The sequence below is a fragment of the Centroberyx gerrardi genome, chromosome 2, assembly GCF_048128805.1.
Source record: "Centroberyx gerrardi isolate f3 chromosome 2, fCenGer3.hap1.cur.20231027, whole genome shotgun sequence".
NCBI classification, from domain to species: domain Eukaryota; kingdom Metazoa; phylum Chordata; class Actinopteri; order Beryciformes; family Berycidae; genus Centroberyx; species Centroberyx gerrardi.
Window position 1 is genome coordinate 32,441,160 of NC_135998.1, and position 24,261 is coordinate 32,465,420.

At 39.9% G+C, this 24,261-nt stretch overlaps 1 protein-coding gene across 1 annotated transcript; it reads right to left on the bottom strand.

Moving 5' to 3' along the window:
- Positions 1–1,341: 1,341 nt before the first annotated feature.
- Positions 1,342–20,449, bottom strand: st8sia4 (ST8 alpha-N-acetyl-neuraminide alpha-2,8-sialyltransferase 4). The gene is made up of 5 exons (XM_071906086.2): positions 20,163–20,449; positions 17,253–17,378; positions 14,257–14,514; positions 6,197–6,490; positions 1,342–3,793 (listed from the first exon to the last, which is right to left on the bottom strand). The coding sequence occupies exons 1-5, from the start codon at positions 20,270–20,272 to the stop codon at positions 3,514–3,516; spliced, it is 1,068 nt and encodes a 355-aa protein (XP_071762187.1). The 5' UTR covers positions 20,273–20,449; the 3' UTR covers positions 1,342–3,513.
- Positions 20,450–24,261: the final 3,812 nt, after the last annotated feature.

Below are 24,261 nucleotides of genomic sequence, written 5' to 3' on the forward strand. Positions count from 1 at the left end.
AAGGTTATATGTCCCACAATGACAGGTGAAGAGCAGTGTTGGGGGTTACAGTAATCAGATTACTTTTTTGTGGTAACAAGTAACTTAACGCGTTAGTTTTTCAATTTATGTAGTTAGCTTTCACTATCTAACCTTTTGAGACCAGACCAGATCAGTTCAGGCTCTGTTGATCACCAGGGTGAAGTTAGTTTGAAGTTTGATATTCACCGGTTGATGCGCCTTTTAATGTCAATAGCTCCGTCTCAATAGCATATTTTTCTCAAGGCTTTTTTATGGAGAGGAACACGGAGCCAATGTTTCACAGTGTTGATAAAGTCAAAATCACCTGCAGTTGTGATGCAGACGGCAGAAAGGCATCCAGTCGGTCCAAGCCCCCACTGAGTATTTACTGTGGAACCAGGTAACTGAAAGCTCCTTGATGTTTTCTTTAGACAACAGTAGACTGTTACTTAAGGCAGAAGACATATTTTAAAGGCATGCTTGAAGTGGGTAACATGAAAGCTTACTCTAACACGTTACTTTTCATAAAGACTAACGAGAGTTACGCATGTTACTACGGTTCTATGAATTCTGGCTGACCGCCAGAGGCGGTGCATAACACTGGATATCATCCTTCTCACGCACGCGCAGGTCGAGTTGTTTATACCAACAGAGTCACCCGTGACCCAGGATGACGTAGGGCGCTACCAGCCCCACCGTATAAATGGCTCCGTCATCCTGAGTTTTGTCCCTACAGAATCTTCTCGTCAGGATTCTGAGTGACAAGGAACTTTGGCGGTCATCCAGAATTCATAGAACCATAGTTACATGCGTAACTCTCGTTCTATATCATTCTTCCTGACCGCCAGAGGCGGTGCTTGTACTTTCACCATGTTTAGATACCACATCCAACTCCTTTATGATCACAGAGTCAAGGGAAATCCTGTTTTACACCATATGGGATCTGTAATGTGACCTACATGACCAACCCATCAATTCCTTGTATGTGCAAACTTGCTTAGCCAATAGTATTGTATATGCATTTACCATCTCTCTTCACTCTTCCATAGCTCACCTTTGATATGTTTTATTTCTTTCTCATTTTCGGCCCATCTCCCCTCCATTACAAGCTGTCCAAGTCTGTCGGAGGGCAACATTTAGTAAATTAGCTGACGCATCCCACTTCCACGTTATGTTTGATGTGTATCATCAGTATGTCATGTTGCCCTGACACAAATACAGCTGAACATTTGCACACAGTTATACCTGCTCATGTTCAATTCCCATTGTCTCCAGCAGAATTAATTAGTGGTAGGACACAGTGATTCCCACTTCTTGAGAAAAGCAATTCTTTAAAGCAAATTAGTAAATCAATCTTTATTACTTTGACCTGTTCCTAAAAACAAATTGCTCACAAACGTAGAAATCAGACATAGTACAGAGTAAGATGAAGTAAAATATTGCAGAATAATTTGGTATAAAGTTTTACTAAAGGATCAAAGCCTACCACCGTCAATATCTGATAAGCTTGAATCTAGAGCAATTACATGTATAAAACATCACATTATGTACAAATTACAAACGTTAACAGAAAAACATCAGAACAGACTTGACAACAAAGCAGAAAAGGCTCCTCATCCCTTACAAAAATAAGGCTTTACAAATTAAGCCACATCCAGTGACCTGATTTGATTTAATAAATTAAAATACTAGAGGCAGCACTCAGTAAGAAATTCATTCAACTGTTAACACACAGCAATGACTAGCCTACATGCATCTCCATTCACATTCGCTCATCGCACTGTACATACATTTTCACATTTTATGTCCTAAATGATATAAAAAGTAAAAATCACCTACTAAAGCCCCAATAATTTTGCGCAATAACATGTTCCAATACATTGTTCAGCTATGTCATCATGAACCAGAGAATATGGTCAAAGCTGTTCATATGAGACCTATAGATGTGCACAAAATGTCAGCTTGTACACAATGTCAAGTTGTCAGTAAACAATTAGGGATCTCATATAAAAATGGGCAAGTATCAAGCATTCAAAAGTCGCATAGAAAATAAAGCACTGAAACAGAGCAGAGTAATGCTGATGGCACCCTCTCTCGTTGAGTTCAGTTCTAGCACCAGGTGGAGCCAGATCTACGGAAACATATTAGTACCGGTAGAGACTGCATTTGAATTGCAAAAAGTTGAAATTGTCCACTGTGGCAAATTGCGGTCAAAAGCTCTCTGATGTGGTTTCTGGTCTGTTGGCACAAATTTTTGATGAGTTACCTACCAAAAGGTAGGTAGTGAAAGTGCAGAATCTAGACAAGGACACTAACTTTATCTAAGTCCCCAGAGTGTGTCTCAGAGAGCTCAGTCTGAATTGAGAAAACTGCATTTGAAATATAGTTATTTAAATTCAATAACAAACTTTCAATTTCAAGCCATTGCAGTCAATTTCAAATTGTGCCTTACAAATTAAATTTTTGAATTAATGCATTTAAAAAAAACATTTTTTGAATTCACTGGTTCAATATGAGCATTACAAATTCAAATTTACGCAATTCAAATACGATATCTGCTGGCACTAATCTCTTTCCATACATATCAAACTACTCTTGAGCATAGACAGCTCTTCAAGAAGGCCATCTTCTATTTAAAACATTCATTAACTGTTTGACTGACATCATCCGTTATGAGGAAATGTGAAAAAATAAATAAAAAAAATGTACTGGCAGCACAAAAAACAAGAAAAGATCAGTGGTTTTTGACATATGCAACTAATATAGTACATATGAGTTGTTAGAGGATACAATAACCATTACAGTAGTTCAGATTTTGAGTAATTAACATGAAAAAGATACCTATATAACATTCCAAAGATGTGGTCACTTAGACCGGTCTCTGACCAAAACTTGACTGCACTGAACAAATATGTCTGTACAATATATCTAAACAACTTAAGTTAATATGCATTTTCCTATCATTTCCTATTGTACTTGTTTAGGCTTCAAAAGGCTACATATGATATATTATTCCAGGGGAATTTGTCACTGGACATTCATATTGATAGTAATACAGTTGTAAAAAAGTTAGATGGCAGTTACACATTCTGTAAAATTATACATTGTCCACTCTACATTTAAACAAATATGAAAATAATCTTGCCCTGAAGCTTCTAATTCCTAGAGAGTTCATATTTTGAAGGACATTTTATCTTTGTAATCAAATTTCATAGTACATCAAATTCCGAGTACCAAAAATGTGTATTACTAATTGTAACTTTAAATCCACTACATTCTCTTTATCGTGGATCACCTCATTTAAGTCGCTGGTTTCCAAGTTTCAAGTTTTCAATGCCAAATGAAAATACTGACACATGACATTACGATACATTCTTACTTTTGTCCCTTTAAAACTGCTGATTTCCAAAAAGGCACGCACACTTCTGTTGCAACCTGTGCAATTTACACAAACATTCACACGACTTCCTTTGTCCGTGTATCTGTTGACTCGTCAGCCGGGGACAGTTCACTTTAAGGTGTGCACTTGGATGTGATCAACTTCAGAGCGCCTTTGCTGTGAAGCATTTTCAGCGTTTTGAACTCAAGCGGCATCCTGTGCGGCGCTGCGTTGGAGAAGTATCGATACTTCAGCATGTCATAATAGTGGTACTTGACCAGATTTCCGGTTGTGTCCCTCGGAAATGGCCAAAATCCATATAGGTGAATCTCATCACAGAAACGAGTAGCCAGCGTGTACATCAATAGTCCAGTGCTGGGTCTTTTTATATTGATTTTATTTGTCAGCCAGTATCTAGGGGGAAAAAAACAGATTGAGAACAAATCGTTTACAAAGCCTTGCTCATTCTTAAATGTACATCTTGGACAATAGTACTCATAATTTGCGAACCAGCACCTTTTTGAAAATCTCCTCTAATTCAATCAAAAAACAGCTTGATGCTTAAACAGTCACCTTCTATAGAGTTCTACAGAGTACAGCAGGCGGTGACATCAGCTGGCACCAAAGACCAGCCAATAGCAGAAGGCCAGTTCAGTACCCTACTTTTCACCACTACATGTCAGGCTTCACCAAAGACTTGGGTTTGGTTTAGTTACTCTCAGGCAGCTAAACCTCATTTAGACAATGACCCATTGGACTGCCAATTTAACTAATGGTAATTCTGAAGGCTTTAATGTCATAGAATTCAAAATAAAAACAAACTTCCAGTGAGGTCCTTAAATGAATGAACAACTGACAGTTTTAAAATATCAGTACACTTTGTTGAATGTCTGGTTCCGAATGTGAATGACTGTGCTGCATATAATACATGTCCTTAACATGTCGTGCTTAGGGAGGAAGGCGTGTTGGACCAAGTCAATGCATAATTAATGATATGTGCTTTTGGGTTTATCATTTCCTGGATGAATGAGAGACATAGGCCCTGGCGCCTCTAAGAATGCGTGTACCTTCCCATCAATCGTTTTACTCATTTAAGTGCAATAAATAAAAAAGCGTTTTCGCTGCTGTTTTGCTTTTGCATTTCAGTTGACACCACAAAAAGAGAGATGTGCATTTTTCCTTTTTGCTTTTAGTTTGTCAATTCAGAAAAGAAGTAAGTACTGCAGAGGCGTGAGCGGGACAGACTCTGACTTCCGGACACGACGGACCTCCATTTCAGAGTAAAAGCGTTGCCTTTTTGCCGGTCTGAACTTGTCAGCCCATAGGTTTGAATAAGCTACGTTACAAAGTTTTTTAAGCTTCACAGCTTGCTTTCTAACGTAATGTAGCTAACGTTAGCCTAGAAAAGTAACAAGCTAGTGGTCGTTACATTACGGCCAGACGTCAAGGCAGCAAGCCAAGCACAACAAACTGGAATAGGTTAGGATGAAGACAACGATGGATTTTTAACCATCACTGAATAAATTCCATTGAAGCTTCGTGATCAGTGATGTCTTCAATTGTAGGACGTTTAAGATTAATTCCATTGGGTTGATGATATAGCGTCTGTAACTATAATATTATTATTATTTTCACTTTTCTGGAGGATGACATGGCAAGTAACTGAGTGGAAACCACAACTTAGCAAGTCAATGGGAGAAACCAGGAAACAGCCAGTTTAAACAGAAATGCATTGGACTAGACAGATTTTGTTTTACTCTTGATTATCTGTTACAGAATGTTATAGTGTTTGTTTGCAGAGATCTGCCAGTTAAAACACTGAGCCAGTCACTTGGCTTTGTGTGGTTGGACTATCCTTTTGTTATTTATAAGAAAAATGATCCCTGACATCCACATATATAGCTAATGTTCATAGTCCCTACAAATTAATAGGGTACATTTACTGAAGGCCGTGTCCACGGTACTGTGAGTCAGGCTATTTTTTAAACTTGACTGTATTCTGGCATTAAAGAATCACCAAGTGCACATTTGAAATCAGTACTGGGGCACTCACTGATTGTATATAGCTAAGAAGGGATAGAAACTGAGCAGGCCAACCTAAAAGTGAGTGTGCAGTAGTCTTGTTAACCCACCACAGACCTGGGCCCGAACCTCGCAGGAGCAGACTATAAGTCATAATCATCTATCTACTTATTCATCTATATACCACCCCAAAAACTGTCCTCTGTGATGCCCGTCCTCTATGGAATACTCCTTCTCTTAAAGTCGAGATGAAATGAAAAATGCCTTTTTAACCCTTTTAGATCACATCCCCGGTCATATTGTGCACCTATTTAACAATATATGCCAAAAAAAATACAAAAAATCAATTTCTTTGTATTCTTATATCAAAATTCAATCATGTTTTCTTCCTGTAAAACAAAATATGCCGTCTGCTTACGTAAGCATGCCCATAACCAATTTCAACCAATAATATCATGACATCCACCCATCAATCAATCTTCAACTTTTAGCGCACAGAGCTAAGAGGCTAAGATTCATTAGTTAGCTAGCTAGCAACAGCACGGTACTTCGGTGTGTCTTCGGGTGTTATGACACGCCCACTTTTCAACGTTCAAATCAAATTCCTCCCAACGTTATGTCCCGCCTGTCTTTCCTGTTTCACTCGGAAATACGTCACGATACGGAAGTTAGATACTCTCGAAATGCCGTTTCATCTCGACTTTAAGGCTAGTAACAAAACTTCCCAAAAAAAAAATATCAATACACCCAGATGGAAACCCAGTGTGTATGTCCAGATATGTGCTTCCAACTCACCCTCTCACAGCATGGATGAGTCGCAGGGAAGGGTAAGCCGTCCGGACGGGCAGCTTTCGCTTTACAATCAGTTGGTTCACGCACTCCACATGCTTCTCTCCTCCTTTGACCATGAAGGCAGGGATCCACAATACGCTGTCATTCAGCATCCGCAACCGCTGGACCAACCGCTCCGCGTCAGTCTGGTTCTTCAAGCCACCGTAGGCTCGCTGGATGACCGACGGGTTCATGGTGGTGAAGTTGGACCTCAGACCCACATCATTGGCAAACTCCACCAGGGGAGCCAGGTTACAGCTGGTGAGCAAGAAAGAGTGAAATATTTTACCAATCCATTAAACAAGCCTGGCAGGTTTAGGCACTTAAATAAACAATAAACTAACCATCCAGCCTTACAGCTGCTACAAGTTCCCACTGTCTCACTAATATTTTTCACAATGTGTCCATATCTCATTGCTCATCTTTCAAAATCTGGTGGAATCTATCTGTGGTTTCATCATCTCCAAGGCAAATACAAAGTAGTGCTGGACGATTTTGAAAAAATATCTAATTGCGATTATTTTGACTGATATTGCAATTGCGATATGATTTGCGATATTCGTGGGAATGATCATTTTTACATCATTATTCTCATTTTCATTGAAAAACGTATTAAAATAATTATGGTGTGATTTTTGCGGGGATCTGTACCAAACAAAGATGTTTTCTTAAGTCTGTAGAATATGATGTGTAGGCCAGGACATCTCTGCAGCACGACAATATTTAATTTAAACTGGTATTTTGACACACATTTCGCCTTTAACAAATATTGCGCCTCCTGCGATTTGAAAATTGCAGTAGGCCATATTGCGATTTCGATAAAATTTCGATTAATTGTTCAGCCCTAATACAAAGGGAGTTATTTTGTCTCAGACAGGGAGAGAAATGTTACATCCTACTCCACAGCCTGGGTTCGTTGTTACAACAGTTGGGGTAAAATGTAACATCCTTGGGAAATGCATGAACTGGATCCTAACCAAGTTATTTGAAATTAAATTCTTTGTTTGTTCTTGGTTTGTTCATGTTAACTGAACTCTCTGTGTGTGTGTGTGTGTGTGTGTGTGTGTGTGTGTGTGTGTGTGTGAGAGAGTTTAACATTTACAACAAACACATTTTGGGTTAGTGAACATTACATGCGAGAGATTAATATTAACTCCTAACAATTGTAATAGATTTTTCATCATCCTGATGGCTCAGTGGTCTAAGGTGCATACCATAATGATGTGTAATGTGATGTATTGTATTTGAATCCAGCCTAGGACCTTTGTCACATCATCCCCCTCTCTCTTCCTCCTTTCCTATCTCTCTCTCAACTGTACTATCTAATAAAGCAGAAATGCCATAAAAATAATATGTATAACAATTGTAATGGATTTGTTGTGCACATATTACTCATTGTTCTTTTAAATAAACTCACATTTTTAACATTTTAACAGAACTGTGTGCCTGTATGTGTGTGTATGAGTGTGTGTAAGTTAAGCATCAACAAAAAACAAATGTAATGCGCACACAGTAGGACCTCAGTTTTGAACAAACCGTTTTGTGTGTGTGTGTGCGCATGTGTGTGTTAACTAGGTTAAGATGTAACAGTTCTGTTACAACTATCCCCAACCCTAGCAGCCATTATACAGCTAGCTAGTGTAGCCAATGGTTTAATATTAACATAAGCTTACCAGATGATATTTACCTCCAAAGTCTGCTGATTCTCTTAATCGAAGTTTGATAATTCTTACAATAACAGACTGTGTTATCCAAAATATTACTTGGCTGTAAAATTGCCATTTATTCACAACCTCTTTCATTTCTACATGTGGGTTTGGGACTGAAAGGAAGATCTACACAGTTGATCACAGTATTTCTAGCTTGCTCCTGATTGGAGGAACTGAAAGCGTCTATCTATCCAGTGTTAACACCAACCCCCAATTTCCGTAAAGTAAGTAAGTAAATCTTTATTTATATAGCCCTTTTTAAATTTAGGTTACAGTGCTCTAGACAAAAGAGACATCAAAAAGGCAGCAAACAGTGCTCAGCACCACAGCAGCTTCACAGAGCACTGTATATGGCAACTAAAAATAGCACATACACACTTTTAAAACTCTCCACAGAATATGCTGAGCAGACATGATGGGAGGGTATTCCAGAGCTTAGGGGCCTTAACTATAGACACACAATCAGTTTAGAATGAACGGTGGCTAGAAGCCCTTGGTCGGAGGACCTAAGTGACCTAGATGTAGAGTTAGGAATCTACAGGTCACAAATATAGGAAGGCACTAGGTTGTGTATATGTAATTAAAAGAATCTTAAAATCTATTCTGAATTTGAGGTAAGGGTAACCAATGCAGAGAGGCTAAAATGGGTGAAATGATATCTACGATTAGTTTTGGATTGCAGTCAGATTTTGAAACAATTGTAAACAAATGTAAAATGGTGAACTTGGAAAGACACAGTTGACTGGATTTTTACATACGTTTTCACGATTTTTTTGGGCGGCATTTTTGCCTTTAATTGACAGTGTATAGTGAACATAGGACAGGAGACACTGGGGAGAGAGAAGGGGATGACATGCGACAAATGTCCCAGGCTGGATTCGAACCACGGACGTTGCGGTTACAGGGTACGCGCCTTAGACCACTGAGTCACCTGGACACCCAAGTTGACTGGATTTTTGATTAGTTTCTTGGGTGGAAAAAACAGGACTTGATCACAGAATTGACATGTGTATCGAATTTAACAAGCACAGATCTTGCGCAGACCCACGGTGTGCCCTCTAGAGGCCATTCGACGAAGCGCAGGCTTCATCAGGTGACTTAATGTAAGAGCCAAGGGGACCTAGCCAACGACCAGTCAGTCATTTTTGGGGATCAGGCTGTATAAGATGTATCTCAGTTGTACTAGAGTTCAATTGTAGGAAATTGTGGACCTTCCAGTCTTATGGCTGACAGGCAGTTGTCCAAAGAGGCTACTTTGTCAAGTTCATCAGGTTTGATAGACATACAAAGCTGAGTGTCATCAGTGTAACAATGCTAAGAAATACAGCCTAAGCTGCATCATACGCCCTAAGCAAAGCATATACAAAGACAATAAAATTGGCCCAAGGATAGACCCCTGAGATAACCCTGCAGATCAGTGGAGCAAAAGAGGAGACCTCTGACTTTAGCCTGACTTTCTGTCAGAGATAAGAGGAGAACCAGTTTAGGGCAGAACCAGAAAAATCAACCCATTTCCTAAACCTGTCGATCAAGATTTCCTAGGGGAAACTGGGTAAACACATGACAGGGAGGGAGCTCTGATGGTCTTAATCTGGTCCACCAAGAAAGATAGACATTTTTCACAATCAGCAACTGAGGAGGCAGAGAGGACATGTGGAGCATTAACAAGGCAATCAATGGTGCTGATAAGGAACTTGAGGCTATGCTTATTATCAGAAATTTGTTTGGCAAAATAAGTAGTTCTAGCATCTTTCATTTTTTGATTCAATGAAGACAGTAATTCTTTCTAGTGGAGACAGTGGATTTTCAGACGGGAACTTTTCCATCTATGTTCTGCCCTTCTATATTCTCTTCTAAGACAAGGGAGAACTGAGACATGCTGTGACTCAGCTCAGTGAAAATACATGAGAATTTAGAGGCAGACTGTTCATTGAATAAGCGACAGCATATAGTACGCTTTTGAGAGGAGGCAGCTGATGGAAAAACTGGATCAAAGAGAATGCATTAGTGATCAGATATAAAATCTTCCATATTAAAAGGGTTGAGTGACAAGCCCAGGGTGAAGACAAGATCAAGGGTATGGCCCAGAATATGGGTGGATCAGATATACATATGCTGAACTACATTAAATGATTCAGTAATATTTAAAAATTCGAAGGCAAAGCTGTTTGAGACGTCATCAATGTGAATATTAAAATCACCACACATGAGCACTTGATCATGTTTGACAGAGGAACAGAGGAAATAAAATCAGAGAACTCAGACAGAAACCTACCAATGGGTTTGGGGGGTGTGATACACAACAATGCAGCAAATTGGAATTGCACAATCATTTTGAATACAAAATGATTGTATAGTGAGGACAACAGCATTGATAGGGACACATGTTAAACAACAGCAACTGAGCCATTGAGCCTCAGGGAATTTAGATAAGTATAATTAGGAGGGCACAGCTCTATGAGAGGGCTACATTCACCTGGCCTAGGCCAAGTTCATGTAAGAAATAAAAAATAAAAGGTTGTGAGAAAAATGAAATAATTCAAAATAAAAGTCTTGTTAGGCAGGGATCTAACCTTGAGTAGAGCCAACTTGGCGTGATGCATGGTCAATTGGGAATACTTAGGTTGACAGAGAGCAGGTGTGCACATCAGGTTGTTAGGATTAGCAGCATAGGGGCGTTAGCACCAAGCTCTAGTCATAGCTGCCCGTCTATCAGTTACACATACCTTAATGCCCTCGTTTGTCTATCGGTTGTCTATCACTGACATGGACAGAGGAACAGAGAGGCGGGGGATTCATAAAAACCGGATGAAAGAGGACAGCCCAAGCCTGGTAGGAGAAAGATTACTGAGCATAGTGACACTGACAATGCTGGACGGGCTTAGACTGTACAGGAATCAATTATTGCCAAGCACTAAAGTAGAGACTGTGTGGACTGTGGCCCCTCAAAATGACGAATGGAATAGTTCAAATTTGCCGACAACATCCATGCATCTAATCGTCTCGGGTGTAAATCATCATTTTAGAAAAATTGATGCCGTTCCCAGAAAACAAAAATTTTAAATTCTCGATAAAAGCTAAGTTATGGGCGCTACATTCTTCGGACAACCAGGTGTTAAGACTCAGGAGTCTGCTGAAGTGCCATGCGAGGGAAGTGGGCCGAGGAACGAGGAGGCAAAGGTTTGATTCTCTGCCCGAACCGAATTTTTAATAATTGGGGTGGGGAGTAAGCCATTTGGTGTGATAATCAGAATGTTATATGCAGGCCCCGGATATATATATATATATATATATATACATACACATACACACACTCACCGGCCACTTCATTAGGTACATCTGTTCAACTGCTTGTTAACACAAATATCTAATCAGCCAATCACGTGGCAGCATCTCAATGCATTTAGGCATGTAGACATGGTCAAGACGATCTGCTGAAGTTCAAACCAAGCATCAGAATGGGGAAGAAAGGTGATTTAAGTGACTTTGAACGTGGCATGGTTGGCTGGTTTGAGTAATTCAGAAACTGCTGATCTACTGGGATTTTCACGCACAACCATCTCTAGGGTTTACAGAGAATGGTCCGAAAGAGAGAAAATATCCAGTGAGTGGCAGTTCTCTGGGCGAAAATGCCTTGTTGATGGCAGAGGTCAGAGGAGAATGGCCAGACTGGTTCGAGCTGATAGAAAGGCAACAGTAACTCAGATAACCTCTTTACAACTGTGGTGAGCAGAAAAGCATCTCAGAATGCAACACGTCCAACCTTGAGGTCACTTTGGTAGCTGGTTGACACTGAGCTGAAAGCTGATACCTACCCAGTATTAGTAAGGTGTACCTAATGAAGTGGCCGGTGAGTGTGTGTGTGTGTGTGTATATATATATATATATATATATATATATATATGCATGCGCAAAGGCTGCTCGGGTTTGTTGAACCAACTCAAACAAGTTTCGCTTCCGTGTTGTGCTATTCATTAAGATCCCGTGCGTAATTCTGAACGGATTTCTGTCATTCAAATATCTCTGTAATCCGCAAAGTCTGATTGTTAATTCCTTTTGTCAATTATGTTTTTATCACCAGTCAATCAAAGGTTACGTTTTGAAATGTAAGTGTCGGGTTTTCGCTGCCTACGGCACCACACTCGCTTTGCCAGTCCTTTGCGAGAGGAAGTAGGCTATTCAGTAAGATCCCGCACGTAATTCTGAACAGATTTTTGTCATTCAAACAACTCGGAATTAGTTTACTTATCAACAGCCAACTTACTATGAAAATTTCGGTTTTAAACCGGGCTCGGGCCCATAAATGCAGCCAATGGGACGGGCCCGTGCCGGGCTCAGACAGAACGTGCACAGGCTCGGGTAGGGTCGGGCTTGTTTTTATGGGCCCAATCTAAGGTCTGCGAGGGGGGGAGAGAGAGAAAGGCCTCCTAGTCTGTTTGCCGCCCTGAACCAGGGTCCACTGCTCTGGGGCAAGGAGAGATGAACAAGCCAGAGTCTTAGGCTTGGCTCCAATTGTTAATTGTGGGCATAACTGGCCGACTCTTTAGGCTCATAGGCAGAACTTACAGACAGGTGGACAGGGGCGTAATGCAAACTAAAAAACAGGGGGTGCACAAAAGAGTGCGGGGTCTTAGGGTCCTCATCTAGAAACTTTTTAAAAAGGTAGAGAGAGAGTGAGGTACATAGAGAGGTAGAGTGAGAGGTGTAGAGAGAAAGAGAGCCATACAGAGGCGGAGAGAGCTATAGAGACAGGTGGGCCTAGAGAAAGAGAGAATGGAAAGACTAAAATAGAGGGAAAGAAAGAAAAGAGAAGGAGAGAGAGGTGCTATGTAAATATTTACTTCACTTACTTAAAAGATCTAATGTTGGTGAGTCCAGTTTTCTCTGGCATTTACTCATGCCTGAAATCACTGGACAGAGCCACGAGGAGCAGTCTGCCCCATGTGTTGATCATACAGTATCTCATTTAAATCACTTCTTAAAGTTATTGTTAATAGAATGGGAAACTTGTTGCCTTTGGCGACCTCCTGGGGTTCCTTAGTGGTAATATTTTACAGTTATCACTGAAAGACTTACATATTCAGTAATGCTCGCTCGGCCAGTGTTTGTACCACAATGTGTGTTTGTAACTGCGGTTGCTAATCTCTGTGTGACAAAAGATATTTTTGCTGATGAATATTTCAGAATATTTCATATTTCTTACAACTAGATGGAGCAGCAAAGCAGTTTTGGCATTATACTATGCCATCATTCAAGCTGTTCTCAAATTAATTTGAGAATGATATATTGAGGTTAATATTCTACACGTAGGGGGTCAAAAATTATATTTTTATAGATTTGCTTTCATGCAATGTCTTTTTTCCTATTATTTTTTCCTATTGTTTTATCCTCAATTGTCTTTTCATCTTGAAGTGTCTTTTGTCTTGTCTTTTGTGGAGTTTGTTTGTTTTTACTTGACTATTAAAACACTTTGTAAATTCTAGTTATACAAATGAAGTAAATTATTATCATCATCTGTCTGACATTTGTTAGATTATGACACTTAACATTGCTTGCTTTTCATCAAGGAAGGCAGTTACTTGCTTACAAATGCTTAAACAAGTTAGTTCCAGAGAACCTAAGTAGATGCATTAGTAGACAAGAGGGCAATCAGAGTAAGCAGAAGTGTAACTGAGGGAAACTGCAGGGAACCATACTGTACGACTGTTTTTGCACGATCAGCATGTTCTATAAAGGGTACCAAAACTCTGGAATAAACTACCAACTGAAATAAAACTAATTAAGGATATTAAAAATAACTCAAAAGTCAAGAATGAGCTGAAATCTAATGAAGCTTGTACTCACTTGTCTTGCCAGTCTTTATATTGTCATATGTAATCTTAAGATTGACTGATTACGGTATAAAACAACCAGTTGGTTGGATTGTGCGCTTCTGAATCTCTTGTTTGTTGCGTTGTGTGGTGTTATGTGCGTGCATTGTGCGATGTTGTGTAATTGTGATGATGTATAATGTAGCGTATCCTTTTACATTTTTGTACTTTGTATTAGCTTATACAAGGCATTTTAGACAGTTGCAGCCTATTTAAAAGCCCAACTAGGGACTAGGGTTGGAAACTCCATGTGCACACATCTTTTTATATTTCAATTTTGAAGTGTAATTATGTTAAGTGCACTGTCCCTATCAAATAAACTACTAAATAAATAAAAATAGAACCTTTTCTCTGTGAATGTCAATTACAATTAAAGTTATTACAATTTAAATGAAGTTCTTCCCATGGCTGAAAACAGCGGCGGCTGAAGCAAAGAGGTACTTACCGTATGACAAAATCATGGTTATCGATTTCCTTCCCACAGCCGCTGTTTAGCAGCACGCCAGAGTTTCCGACCACAGCGCACGTCTTGAAGCGTCTGTTCTTGAGCGGCGAGACGTCTGGCAGCAGGCTGTGCAGCGTCTGCGAGACGTTGAACGTCCGGCGTCTGTCCAGCACGTAGTGGATGGTGTCTCCGGGTTTGAAGCTGCTTTTCAGCACAGAGATATCCCGCTCAGCATCCAGGAAGCGAAGGATGTCCTTCCTTTTCACAGCAAGAACACAACAGCAGAGAATGTGGCTAATTGCAATTTCAGTCATAGTTCAAACTAAGGTTGCAGCTAAGCAGCACTATACCTGTAAATGTAAAGATTCAACTCATATATATAATATACTTAAATAATTAAGTCCGTGGTCAGAATTAGGGGAATTATGTACAATATGCACAACCTTTTTAAGCTGACATAAATCTAGTACACATCATAGTAGATAGTATCAAACTGATGGAAGTTACATGATCATTTATGGGGAAAAAAACATATATTAATGCTTTTCTTAAAGAATAATTGATTGATGTTCATATTTGTAATTGTTTATCATACGATGACAACTGACTAAAGGTCATAGTTTACCTTCCTTTTAATTTATCGCAACATCACTGGGTAATAACTACTGTCTGCAAAATTTGTATGATTCAATTGATACGTGGAATATCCTTTAATCTAACACTCCCTCTGAACAAAATATGCAATTATAAAGATGCTTTACTTCACTTTCTAAGAAGTTCAATCTACCTCATTCTAACTTGTTTAGATATTTTCAATTCTGACACTTTGTTAAAAAACGGTTTTGCCCTGGAGAGACTTCTTACATTATCTCCAACTCATAAAGGGCTTATTTCAGATATATTTTCTGATATGATGCTTTTAACTAATGATAAAATACTCAAAACCAAATCCAAAATGGGAAGAGGAGTTGGGAGAAGAGTTGACCGAGTATGGATGGGACGGAGCTTTAGACAGGATCAACTCATCTACTTGGAGCGCACGGCTGGGTTTAATTCAGCTGAAAGTAGTCCATGGAGTGCTCTAGTAAATCCAGATTGTCTGAAATATACCTTGGATGCGACCCAAAATGTGACCGTTGCGGTGGCCCTCAAGCAGGCCTCACTCACATCTATTGGTCCTGTCCAGGACTTCATTAGCCTGGTTCCAGACTCCTGAATCGCGTCCCGCCCACTCTACAGATTTTGTCGAGCGATTCAGACCCCCCGTCCCAATTCGGCCCCTAAACACTCGGCTTTATTGTCCACCGCAGTGGAAATTTGTCTTTGGCTTCACAGGTTGGGTAAAATATGACACTAATAATATAGCTCTAAATTAAATGGCTACAATTCAAAGTACTGCAGGCTAATATTTAATTATAAGAAATAGTTTAAATAAAATAGATGTGCATTTTGTTTGAAAACAATTATGTTTGACAACTACAAAATTATAAATAGGAAAACATAAAAACAAAATTTAACATATTATGCAAAACAGCAATTTCTCAGGTAGAAACAGACATTTTACAATTTCACCATTCATTTATGTTTGGCTGATTATTCATATTTTTTTTCAATGATTTCATTTATTTATCTATTCACACCGATCAGGCTCTGAAACAAACACACTGACAATGTTGAGAAAATGCGTGTTGCTCAATCTTTGTTATGCACCAATGATGTCATGACCAACTATGGCAACAGCTGGCCGGCGACGTGCCGTGTCAATAGGAAGCAATAATAGAGGGAAGTGTGTCCCAGAGCCGCTGCTGTAAGTCCTTCACCCTCTGGCCTCGGTTCCTCCTGTGAGTGGCCCTTCCGTGTCACTCAAAACGAAGATGAAGTGTTTAGGGGGCGTAATGGGAAGGGAGGAGAGAGTCTGGTGTTTCTCTAGTCAACAGCTTGTTGTGGCTCGGAGAAACAATCGAGCGAAGACAATATTTTTGTCAAAAGCGACCGACATTCTTGGTGAAATTAGTAAAGGCGCCCAGCATCAGTGGAAAATCTCAGGCTGAATAATGGAGTGGGAACAAAATGGCCATTCAGTCTGAATATCAGGCTAGGACTTCATGGGTTCTGGTCTGAAATGTTTAATACATTATCAAAGATTTAAAAAAGGTCACAATACTGCCATGCCCCTTGTGGCAATATTTGGGTTGCCATCTGAGCATAAGTCTTCATAAGTTTAGAAAAAATCTAACTTGCACTCAAAGGGACCAACAACAGTTTTTTCCAGGTATGGCAACCACTTGTTGATTATTTCAATAATCTACCTAATATTTCTCCAGAGTGAGTACTCTGATAACCAGGCCTGTTCCCTACATCTAGTTTTAATACTCATTCAGTTAGACAAACTTTTTCACTGATTTCTGTCTTTTTTGTCTTGTTTATTTATTTTAACCATGAGTTCATCTCTGTTTTGCAGCCATTCAAAACATTATAGATGCTGAGCAGCAATGAGATGGCGCCGGGCATTTTGAGGAAGGAGACGAGAAAGAGGAACAAGAAAAAGAAGCTCTCATTTGCATGCAGATTCCGTCAGGGGTATTCCAAAACAGGTATCAGCAAACTGAATTTAATGCTTTTTAAGACCATTTAAAAGCCATTTTTAAGACCTTTTAATGCCACTCTGAGCCCCAACTGGTTACACCGTTAAGGCTGCACAGTAGGCTTCTCGGTCGTTTACATCAATGACGCGCAACCATGCCTGAAAATCTTTCTCTTCTCTTACTTTTGTGGAAATTTGCATTTTCACATTAAGTGAAGAGGTAACATATCACATTGCACACTGTTGTGGGCGTTTAAAACATCCCACAGAGTTACAGAACTAGGCCTATATGAAGTCAAGTAAAAGATGGAATCAATAGCTAGGTGTTGGCCCTAATATATGGTGTAGAACAAGGGACCGTGTGTACTGGTAAAACATGCCAATACAAATAACTGTACAAGAGCGTACTCACCTTATCATGAGAACTGCTGATGAGTTGACCCTCCATACTCCTGGGAAGTGCTGGAGAAAAGCTCCCGGTCCTGAGGCTTTCTCAGAGAGATTACCCATCAGCCTTGAGGCGCTACGTTTCTCATCGCTACAAAAGATATGGAAAACAGTCATCTAGTGCTACAGAATATGGATGGGTAAGCATCCCCTCAACCTAGGCCAATTAAATTTGGTTCTAATGTAATGTGAATAACGGAAATCCTTGCTGAAGTACTCATTAAAGAGTACCTAAACCCCAAACCCAAATGCCTGACACCAAAGTAGGGTACTGCACTGGCCATCTGCTATTGGCTGGTCTTTTGTGCCAGGTGATGTCACCACCTGTTGTACTCTATAGAAGGTGACATCACCTGGCACAAAGACCAGCCAATAGCAGATGGCCAGTTCAGTACCCTACTTTTCACCATTAGGTGTCAGGCTTCACCACAGATTTGGATTTGGGGTTTAGTTACTCTTTAAACGCAAGTTGTTACAATTAAATAAGCACCTAAACAACTGGATATGTGAATCTAAACAGTCCTGTCATCACTGAAGACTCTGCAGTATTACCCATAGTGAGAGAAAAACAGCTCGGGGCTTGCTATTGCTTTTTCAGGCTTTACACTTTATTACACCGTCTTTGTTTTCCTGGTTTGGGTTACACCAACAGTTTTCTCATGTCATGCTCTGTTGATTATATGATGGTGATTCAACTATTTCTTTTTGTAGAGGAACTTGCTGGAGAGAAGGGCCCATTAGCCGCAGCTTTCTGAATAGTTCCAGTTAAATGAGGACATTCATAGCTTTCAAACACACCAGGGGAGTAAAGCGTAGGCATAAGTATGTTTCGCTTTCAGGGGGATGTAGGCTTCGGGCCTTTCCCTGCCCCGACTTGCCACAGTGGACAAGAACCAACAGTTCAGAGGATTCATTAGAAACTATTGTTAGTAACCTTATGATAGGTTTCATTTCATCTGCCACACTCAGAGTCAACAAGTGATCGCTGATGACAGGAAATGTGATTCATTTTGTTTTGCCAAAAATCATTTCCAGAGACGTGCTTCAACAGATGTGCAATACGCAAAAGGAAATACCCTATTGTCAGAACTTCAAGTATTCACACGCAACACACAACCACATCCAGTTACATCCTATTTGTTGTGCTCTGCACCTTACTTTGCTGTGTTAAACAACTGCCTTGTCTGAAAGACGCTAAGCCATTAAAACGTAAGAAAACATAAGATATGAATAAAATATGCTGTTAGTATCAGTATGATGTCAAGCCTTGTTGAAGCAGACACGGTTGAGTTAAAAATAATGTTGTCAGATGAGTTGTCAGATGTGTTTGTGGTGACTAAAGAACATGTTCCTGTTTTGTTTGGTCACCACCCCTTAGCATACGAAAGTCTAGCAATAGACCACCAGACTGAACACAACACAGTCTGCAGTCTGCTGTCTAATAGCTGAACAATACAAACCAACACACACAGGCCTCAACAGGCACCATTATCTCATCTACAACTGCAAAATCAACACTTTGCAAACAACTTTGGAAACAATATTCAGCTCCAAGTTTTTTGACTATGCAAAAAGCGACTACTTTTTTTTTTTCTTTTTTTTTTTAAATATGATCATTTCCCCCAGTTCTAGTTAAATTTCTGTTTTTGTTTTACTGATTCAAATGTACAGAAATTCCCGTGGGACACTTTCTATGTATGAACAGTAACCAGAAAAATAGTCCACTCTTCAATTATTAATTAGAGCTTCTAATCAAAACACTTTGCTTTCTTTTATTATTATGTAAAACTGATTTCTGTGAGAAACATTCCTTTAGTTGTGTCTCAGAGCTGTGATTTCTGATTTCTATTTGCTCTACCACCTCCACCAAAATTTGACCACCTTTCATCTTAAGTGGTAGATTGCCTAAATTGTGTTTAAATTATATAAATCTATGAAACAACTAATTTTAGATCATACCTTGTCTCTGTGTACACAGGGACATGCTTAGATCAGTATTTAAACTGATACTTTGTGTTTTGCAAACACACAACCTAGACAAACCTTTCTCTAACTTAACCTAAATCAGTGGTTCTCAAAGTAGGGTCCAGGGACCCCCAGGCCTCCTTGAGGGGGTTGCAGAGGCTCCCGGGGCAAAATCAGAACAGTTTAATTTCACTTTAATTGACTAGAAATGATCCCAATTAGAGAATGTACGGGATGACTATTTAGATTTTAGGCTCTCACTCCCACTCTCATCTCCCCACATAAAGAATAGACGGTTCCACAATTTTAATCAACAACTAAAATGTTGCCATATGGGTCCCTGGGACTAAATGTAATCACATGGGGGTCTAATATGGCTCTATTTGGCGGTCCGGAACATGAAAACGTTTGAGAAACCCTGACCTATATGAACAACATTTTGACACACTGTGGTTGCAGGGTTGCAGCTGCAGGCTGCTGGACGGGTTAAACTCTGGAGCCCCAGTTTGTATGGCTGAGGGCTGCCGAAGGAGACCAGTATAGTGTTATATCAGGAAGGGACAGAAACCTGAAAACCTCCCCTGCATAGACACCCAGTCCTTACCGCTTCAGACTATATTACGCTAAAAAGGGAGAACGGCTAATACAGGGAGACTGTGAGTAGGCGAAGTAATCATGGTGCCATTTCCAATGCCGACCCAAACAAAGGAACACAATAGCATCCGATAACTACAAGGACTGGACCCAAAGCAACACTGCGCAACCTTCCTTAGCCAATAAACCCGACAGTGTAACGTGGTGTTTTAACTGCAGGTATGGTGGAGTATTAAAGCAGAACAGCTGGCCTGGTTGTCTACTGTAGTCTACCTGGCAGATACTAGCTCTAACAGCCGCCAAAAACGTGTCATACCCACTGAGTTGAGCTTCCTGATGTTCACTTCTAGTTATTTCTTTCGTCTTGTAGAATATCAGGAGGATCCCAATGGTGCAAATAGTCCACTGTTTCCTTGTAACGCGCATCTCGCAGTGCAAACCACGGCAGTAGGTGTCCAGTGTAAGATTCCCGTACTATCCGGATCTGTTACCGTCAGAAAGCAGCTGCCAGTCCCGGTGTGTTACCGTCATTTTACCAAGCAGATGCTCCACACGCCGTGCCCTTCCTCTGAAACCTGCTGTGTGACTGAAAACATCGCGGTCCTATCAGTTCACTACTAGTCTGGACATGCAAATCGTGGCCTGCCAGACACCAATGGTTATACAGAGGGGCGTATACCACCCCGGAGAAGTTTTATTGGATATGAATCCGCTTTCAACGTCCTGTAGCTCTCATTTAGCCATTGGTTAAATAGGGCTGGAACAGCGGAGAAAAAATGGTTTTACCCATGTAAATATAGGCTAACTCGAACCAGTAGCCTAACCCCTTAAAGTAACTTTACATTTTCATTCATTTACATCAATTCACCCCTTAATTCATGCAAAATCCCCTTAAAATGAATTAAGGGAGTTATAATGGAGAACACCCCCTTAATCTTGGCTCCTTACTTTCTAATTTAATGAAAAATTCAGAGCGACAGAGCCATGAATTTCCACTTAAACCATGCATTAATAGTGTTTCTGTGAATCAACCCATGAATAAATCCCTTATAAACCCATGATACTAACCTTACTTTATTAAAGCTATTAATGTTTATGTAGCTAATGGAGAAATTAAGGACATTTCAGGGATAAAATTAAGGGGTTTGGTTTGGTAGTGTAATGTGATTTCTCTATGGCCTGCCAGTCTTTCCCCTATATCTACATTATACCATGACCTACCATGGCAAAAATATTTTCAAAAATTTCCACAAGCGGCAGTTGACGGCCAAATGACACATCTTGTTGGGCCGTTATGCAAAAATGATGTGTGCAAAGTTTAAAATGAACTGGACTAAGGGCCAATGAGTTATTGCCGTTTAGACCTTGTAAGATTTCTATAGCGCCACCTATTGGCGAAATGCCACAAAATTTTGCATCTTAATTCCCTACCTACACATGTGCACCAAATTTGGTTATGATAGCACCAAAAATCTAGTATGGAAATGGACAGCAATATGTGCGTTGGACTCAGTTTGACCCAGGGAATCCAATTTTGTTTCTACGACTTATGGTTCAAAAGTTATAGGCAAAACGTAAAGTTGCTTATAGCAGCAGGTTTCGGTGCTTGGAACCCTAGTAATAATAATAGTAAATAATCCTAACAATACCAGTGGCGGCCGGTAATTGGCTGATTACGTGGGGCGGGACTATGGCTCTCGTTGATTGACAAAACATAAACAATAATACAAACTACTGCTAGGCCTACATGTCATATTTCTTTATTGCCGATGTAATTACTATAGGAAAACTCTTAACATAACATTTTAAATAAATGATAGAGGCAATAGGCAGTATACAAAATCAATGAAAGCACATATCCACAAGTACGAGTGGGCTGCCGCCAAACCAATTAGCAATCTAACCAAGGGCTGGGCAGACAGTGTACAGTTTTTGCAAACTTTTAGTGGCTAGGGAGCAGTTAGCCAGCACATTTCAAACACCATCTGTTATGTCAATCAATGACTCAGTCAACATAAATCTTATCCTTTTACAATCAACAAAAATAGATTTGCATATCAAAATATTTTAAATAAATGATGTCAGCAATAGGCTACAAAATCAATAAAGGCAGCACATATCAAGTTCCAGTGGCAACCAAGCGCTGTGGGCCGACGGTGTAGGCTTACACACTACAAAAGTGGCTAGAGGGCAGGTAGCCAGCACATTTCAGTAAAGTCACTTACACCACCAGTGTGTGCAGGTGAGATAATGCTTTATGTCTGGGACCCCTACTTGTAAAGAAACTTTGTCCTCCCTATTCTTAAGTCCAGCAAATTTAGCCGGTCCTTTGCCATAGTGTTCCGGAGAAATGTTTTCACTTCAGTGTGGAGAAGCACCTCTCTGACTCCAATGTGGTCATGGGTATAGTAATGACAACCCTGAGGAGCTTCACGGTCTCTGTAAACCCCTCCAGTAGGTTGTTGTCCAGGCCAAATTTCAACAGAGAGACTGCAGTAATACAGTTCTTAAACCCAGGGGTTGTCGTAAATCAGCTCCGTTTGCAACCGGGACTTGTTAAGCATGGGAAAAGTTTCTGCCGTAGCGGTCAATGTGGTCGTGGGGAAGGCCTTGGCATGGTCCTCAAATAAGTCACTCTGTAGCAAGGGTATAGCTCAGTTCTCACCATTGCCAGCAATGTTAAAAAGCCAACTTTGTGTCGCCCATAACTCTGTCTGTGATCACTTATTTTGTGTTTCAACATAATATATAACACTTACAGGTGTTGTCACTGATCTCTTTCTGTTTCTGTTGTCAGACGACTGCAAAACTATATAAAAAAAGTGATTTGATCGAGGGTCACAAAATGCTAACAGTACAGAAATTACCGTTAGCCTTGGTTAGCCAGTTAGCATTTTGCGCAGTCGTCTGACAACAGAAACAGAAAGATGTGTCAGTGACAACACCTGTATTGTGTTATACATTATGTCACATAGGCCTAAGTGGACAACTGTGGACCACTATAGGTTAATTACATAGGAGCATATCAAAATTAGACCATTTTGATCCATTATAGGCTATCACAACAGGGCATATCATATGGTATCATTTTCCTCTATGCTGTAATAAAATAAAAGGCAATGTTACATGTTTTTTGATTAGTCTACTCATAAACCTGCCATTGCCTGTCATTGCTGGATCCACTTCTTCTTGCATCAGTAGGTGTGTGTTGTACAGAGAGAGAGGGTATTGTCTCCCAGATTTTGGACATTTACCCGGTGAATCCTGTAATGGCCTTTTGTGCTTTGACAGCATCAATATTACGAGATTATAGCTGTCCAAAAAAGGATGTCCACTCGAGGCATCATCTGGTGAAACAGAGAGGAAAAAAATTTATTCCTCATTTATTCCTCCATGTCTCTCTGACGGTGATGTTGTCAAAATCCATGGACATTTGCATTGGTTGAAAACACTCCATCATGTCCTCCTTATGCTCACTAACTGTGTTGACAACATGACTTTGAAAAATCTGGATCTTCCTTCTCACCCCCCATGTTGCACCACGCAAGTTTGAGCAATTAGCTTGCTCTAATTTGTCCCCTTCCTCTGCAAAAATTAGGCCCAGGTTTTCCAAGATAGCATCGTTAATGGCATCAGCTGTTGTTCCTCCTTCCAGTTTTAGGAATCCCAAAAATCTCAATCGCACCACATTGGCCTTGTCAGTGTACCTATACACAATGACTAGCTGGCAGTGCGTTGTTATGTCAGTGGTCTCGTCAGCTTGTAAAGACACAAATTTGCCGTAGCCAGTGGGTTACGCCTACTGTGTTGTTCTGTGAAGTGTTCTGGTGTATTCAAATAAGAGGCAGGAGGCAGTACTGGGTCTCAGGTCTTTTAGTAAGGATCTGGTATATAGGCAAAAGCACAAAACATCAGATGTGTGTGTGTGTGTGTGTGTGTGTGTGTGACTGCTTGGCTCCCCACTTGTTCAGTTGGAAAAAACATTTTTTGACTATTATTATATAATCTAATAGCTAGTTTGATACAATGAAGTCCAATTCCATAGATAGTAATATAAATCACATAACATAGTGACTATGACCATGAATAACATAATACTGTAATATAGGATATTGTCTTATGAGTAATGAGGCTACAATTCGATTATTTATTAGATTATTATTATTGAACACGTAACAGAATAGACTCAATTAGTAACCAGAAGACCCATATTTCATTATTGTAACAATTATAAAAATAGAAAGTTACAATAGTAATTCACATTGAAATTTGCCACTCAACTTACATAGCTAGACTGGTATGAATTAAACTATAGGCTACAGCCTTTCTTCCAGTATAACTGTACACAGTAAATTGATTTAGAAACACAGGCAAACATCTCCATACCTGGTAGAATATAGGCAAAAGCACAAAAC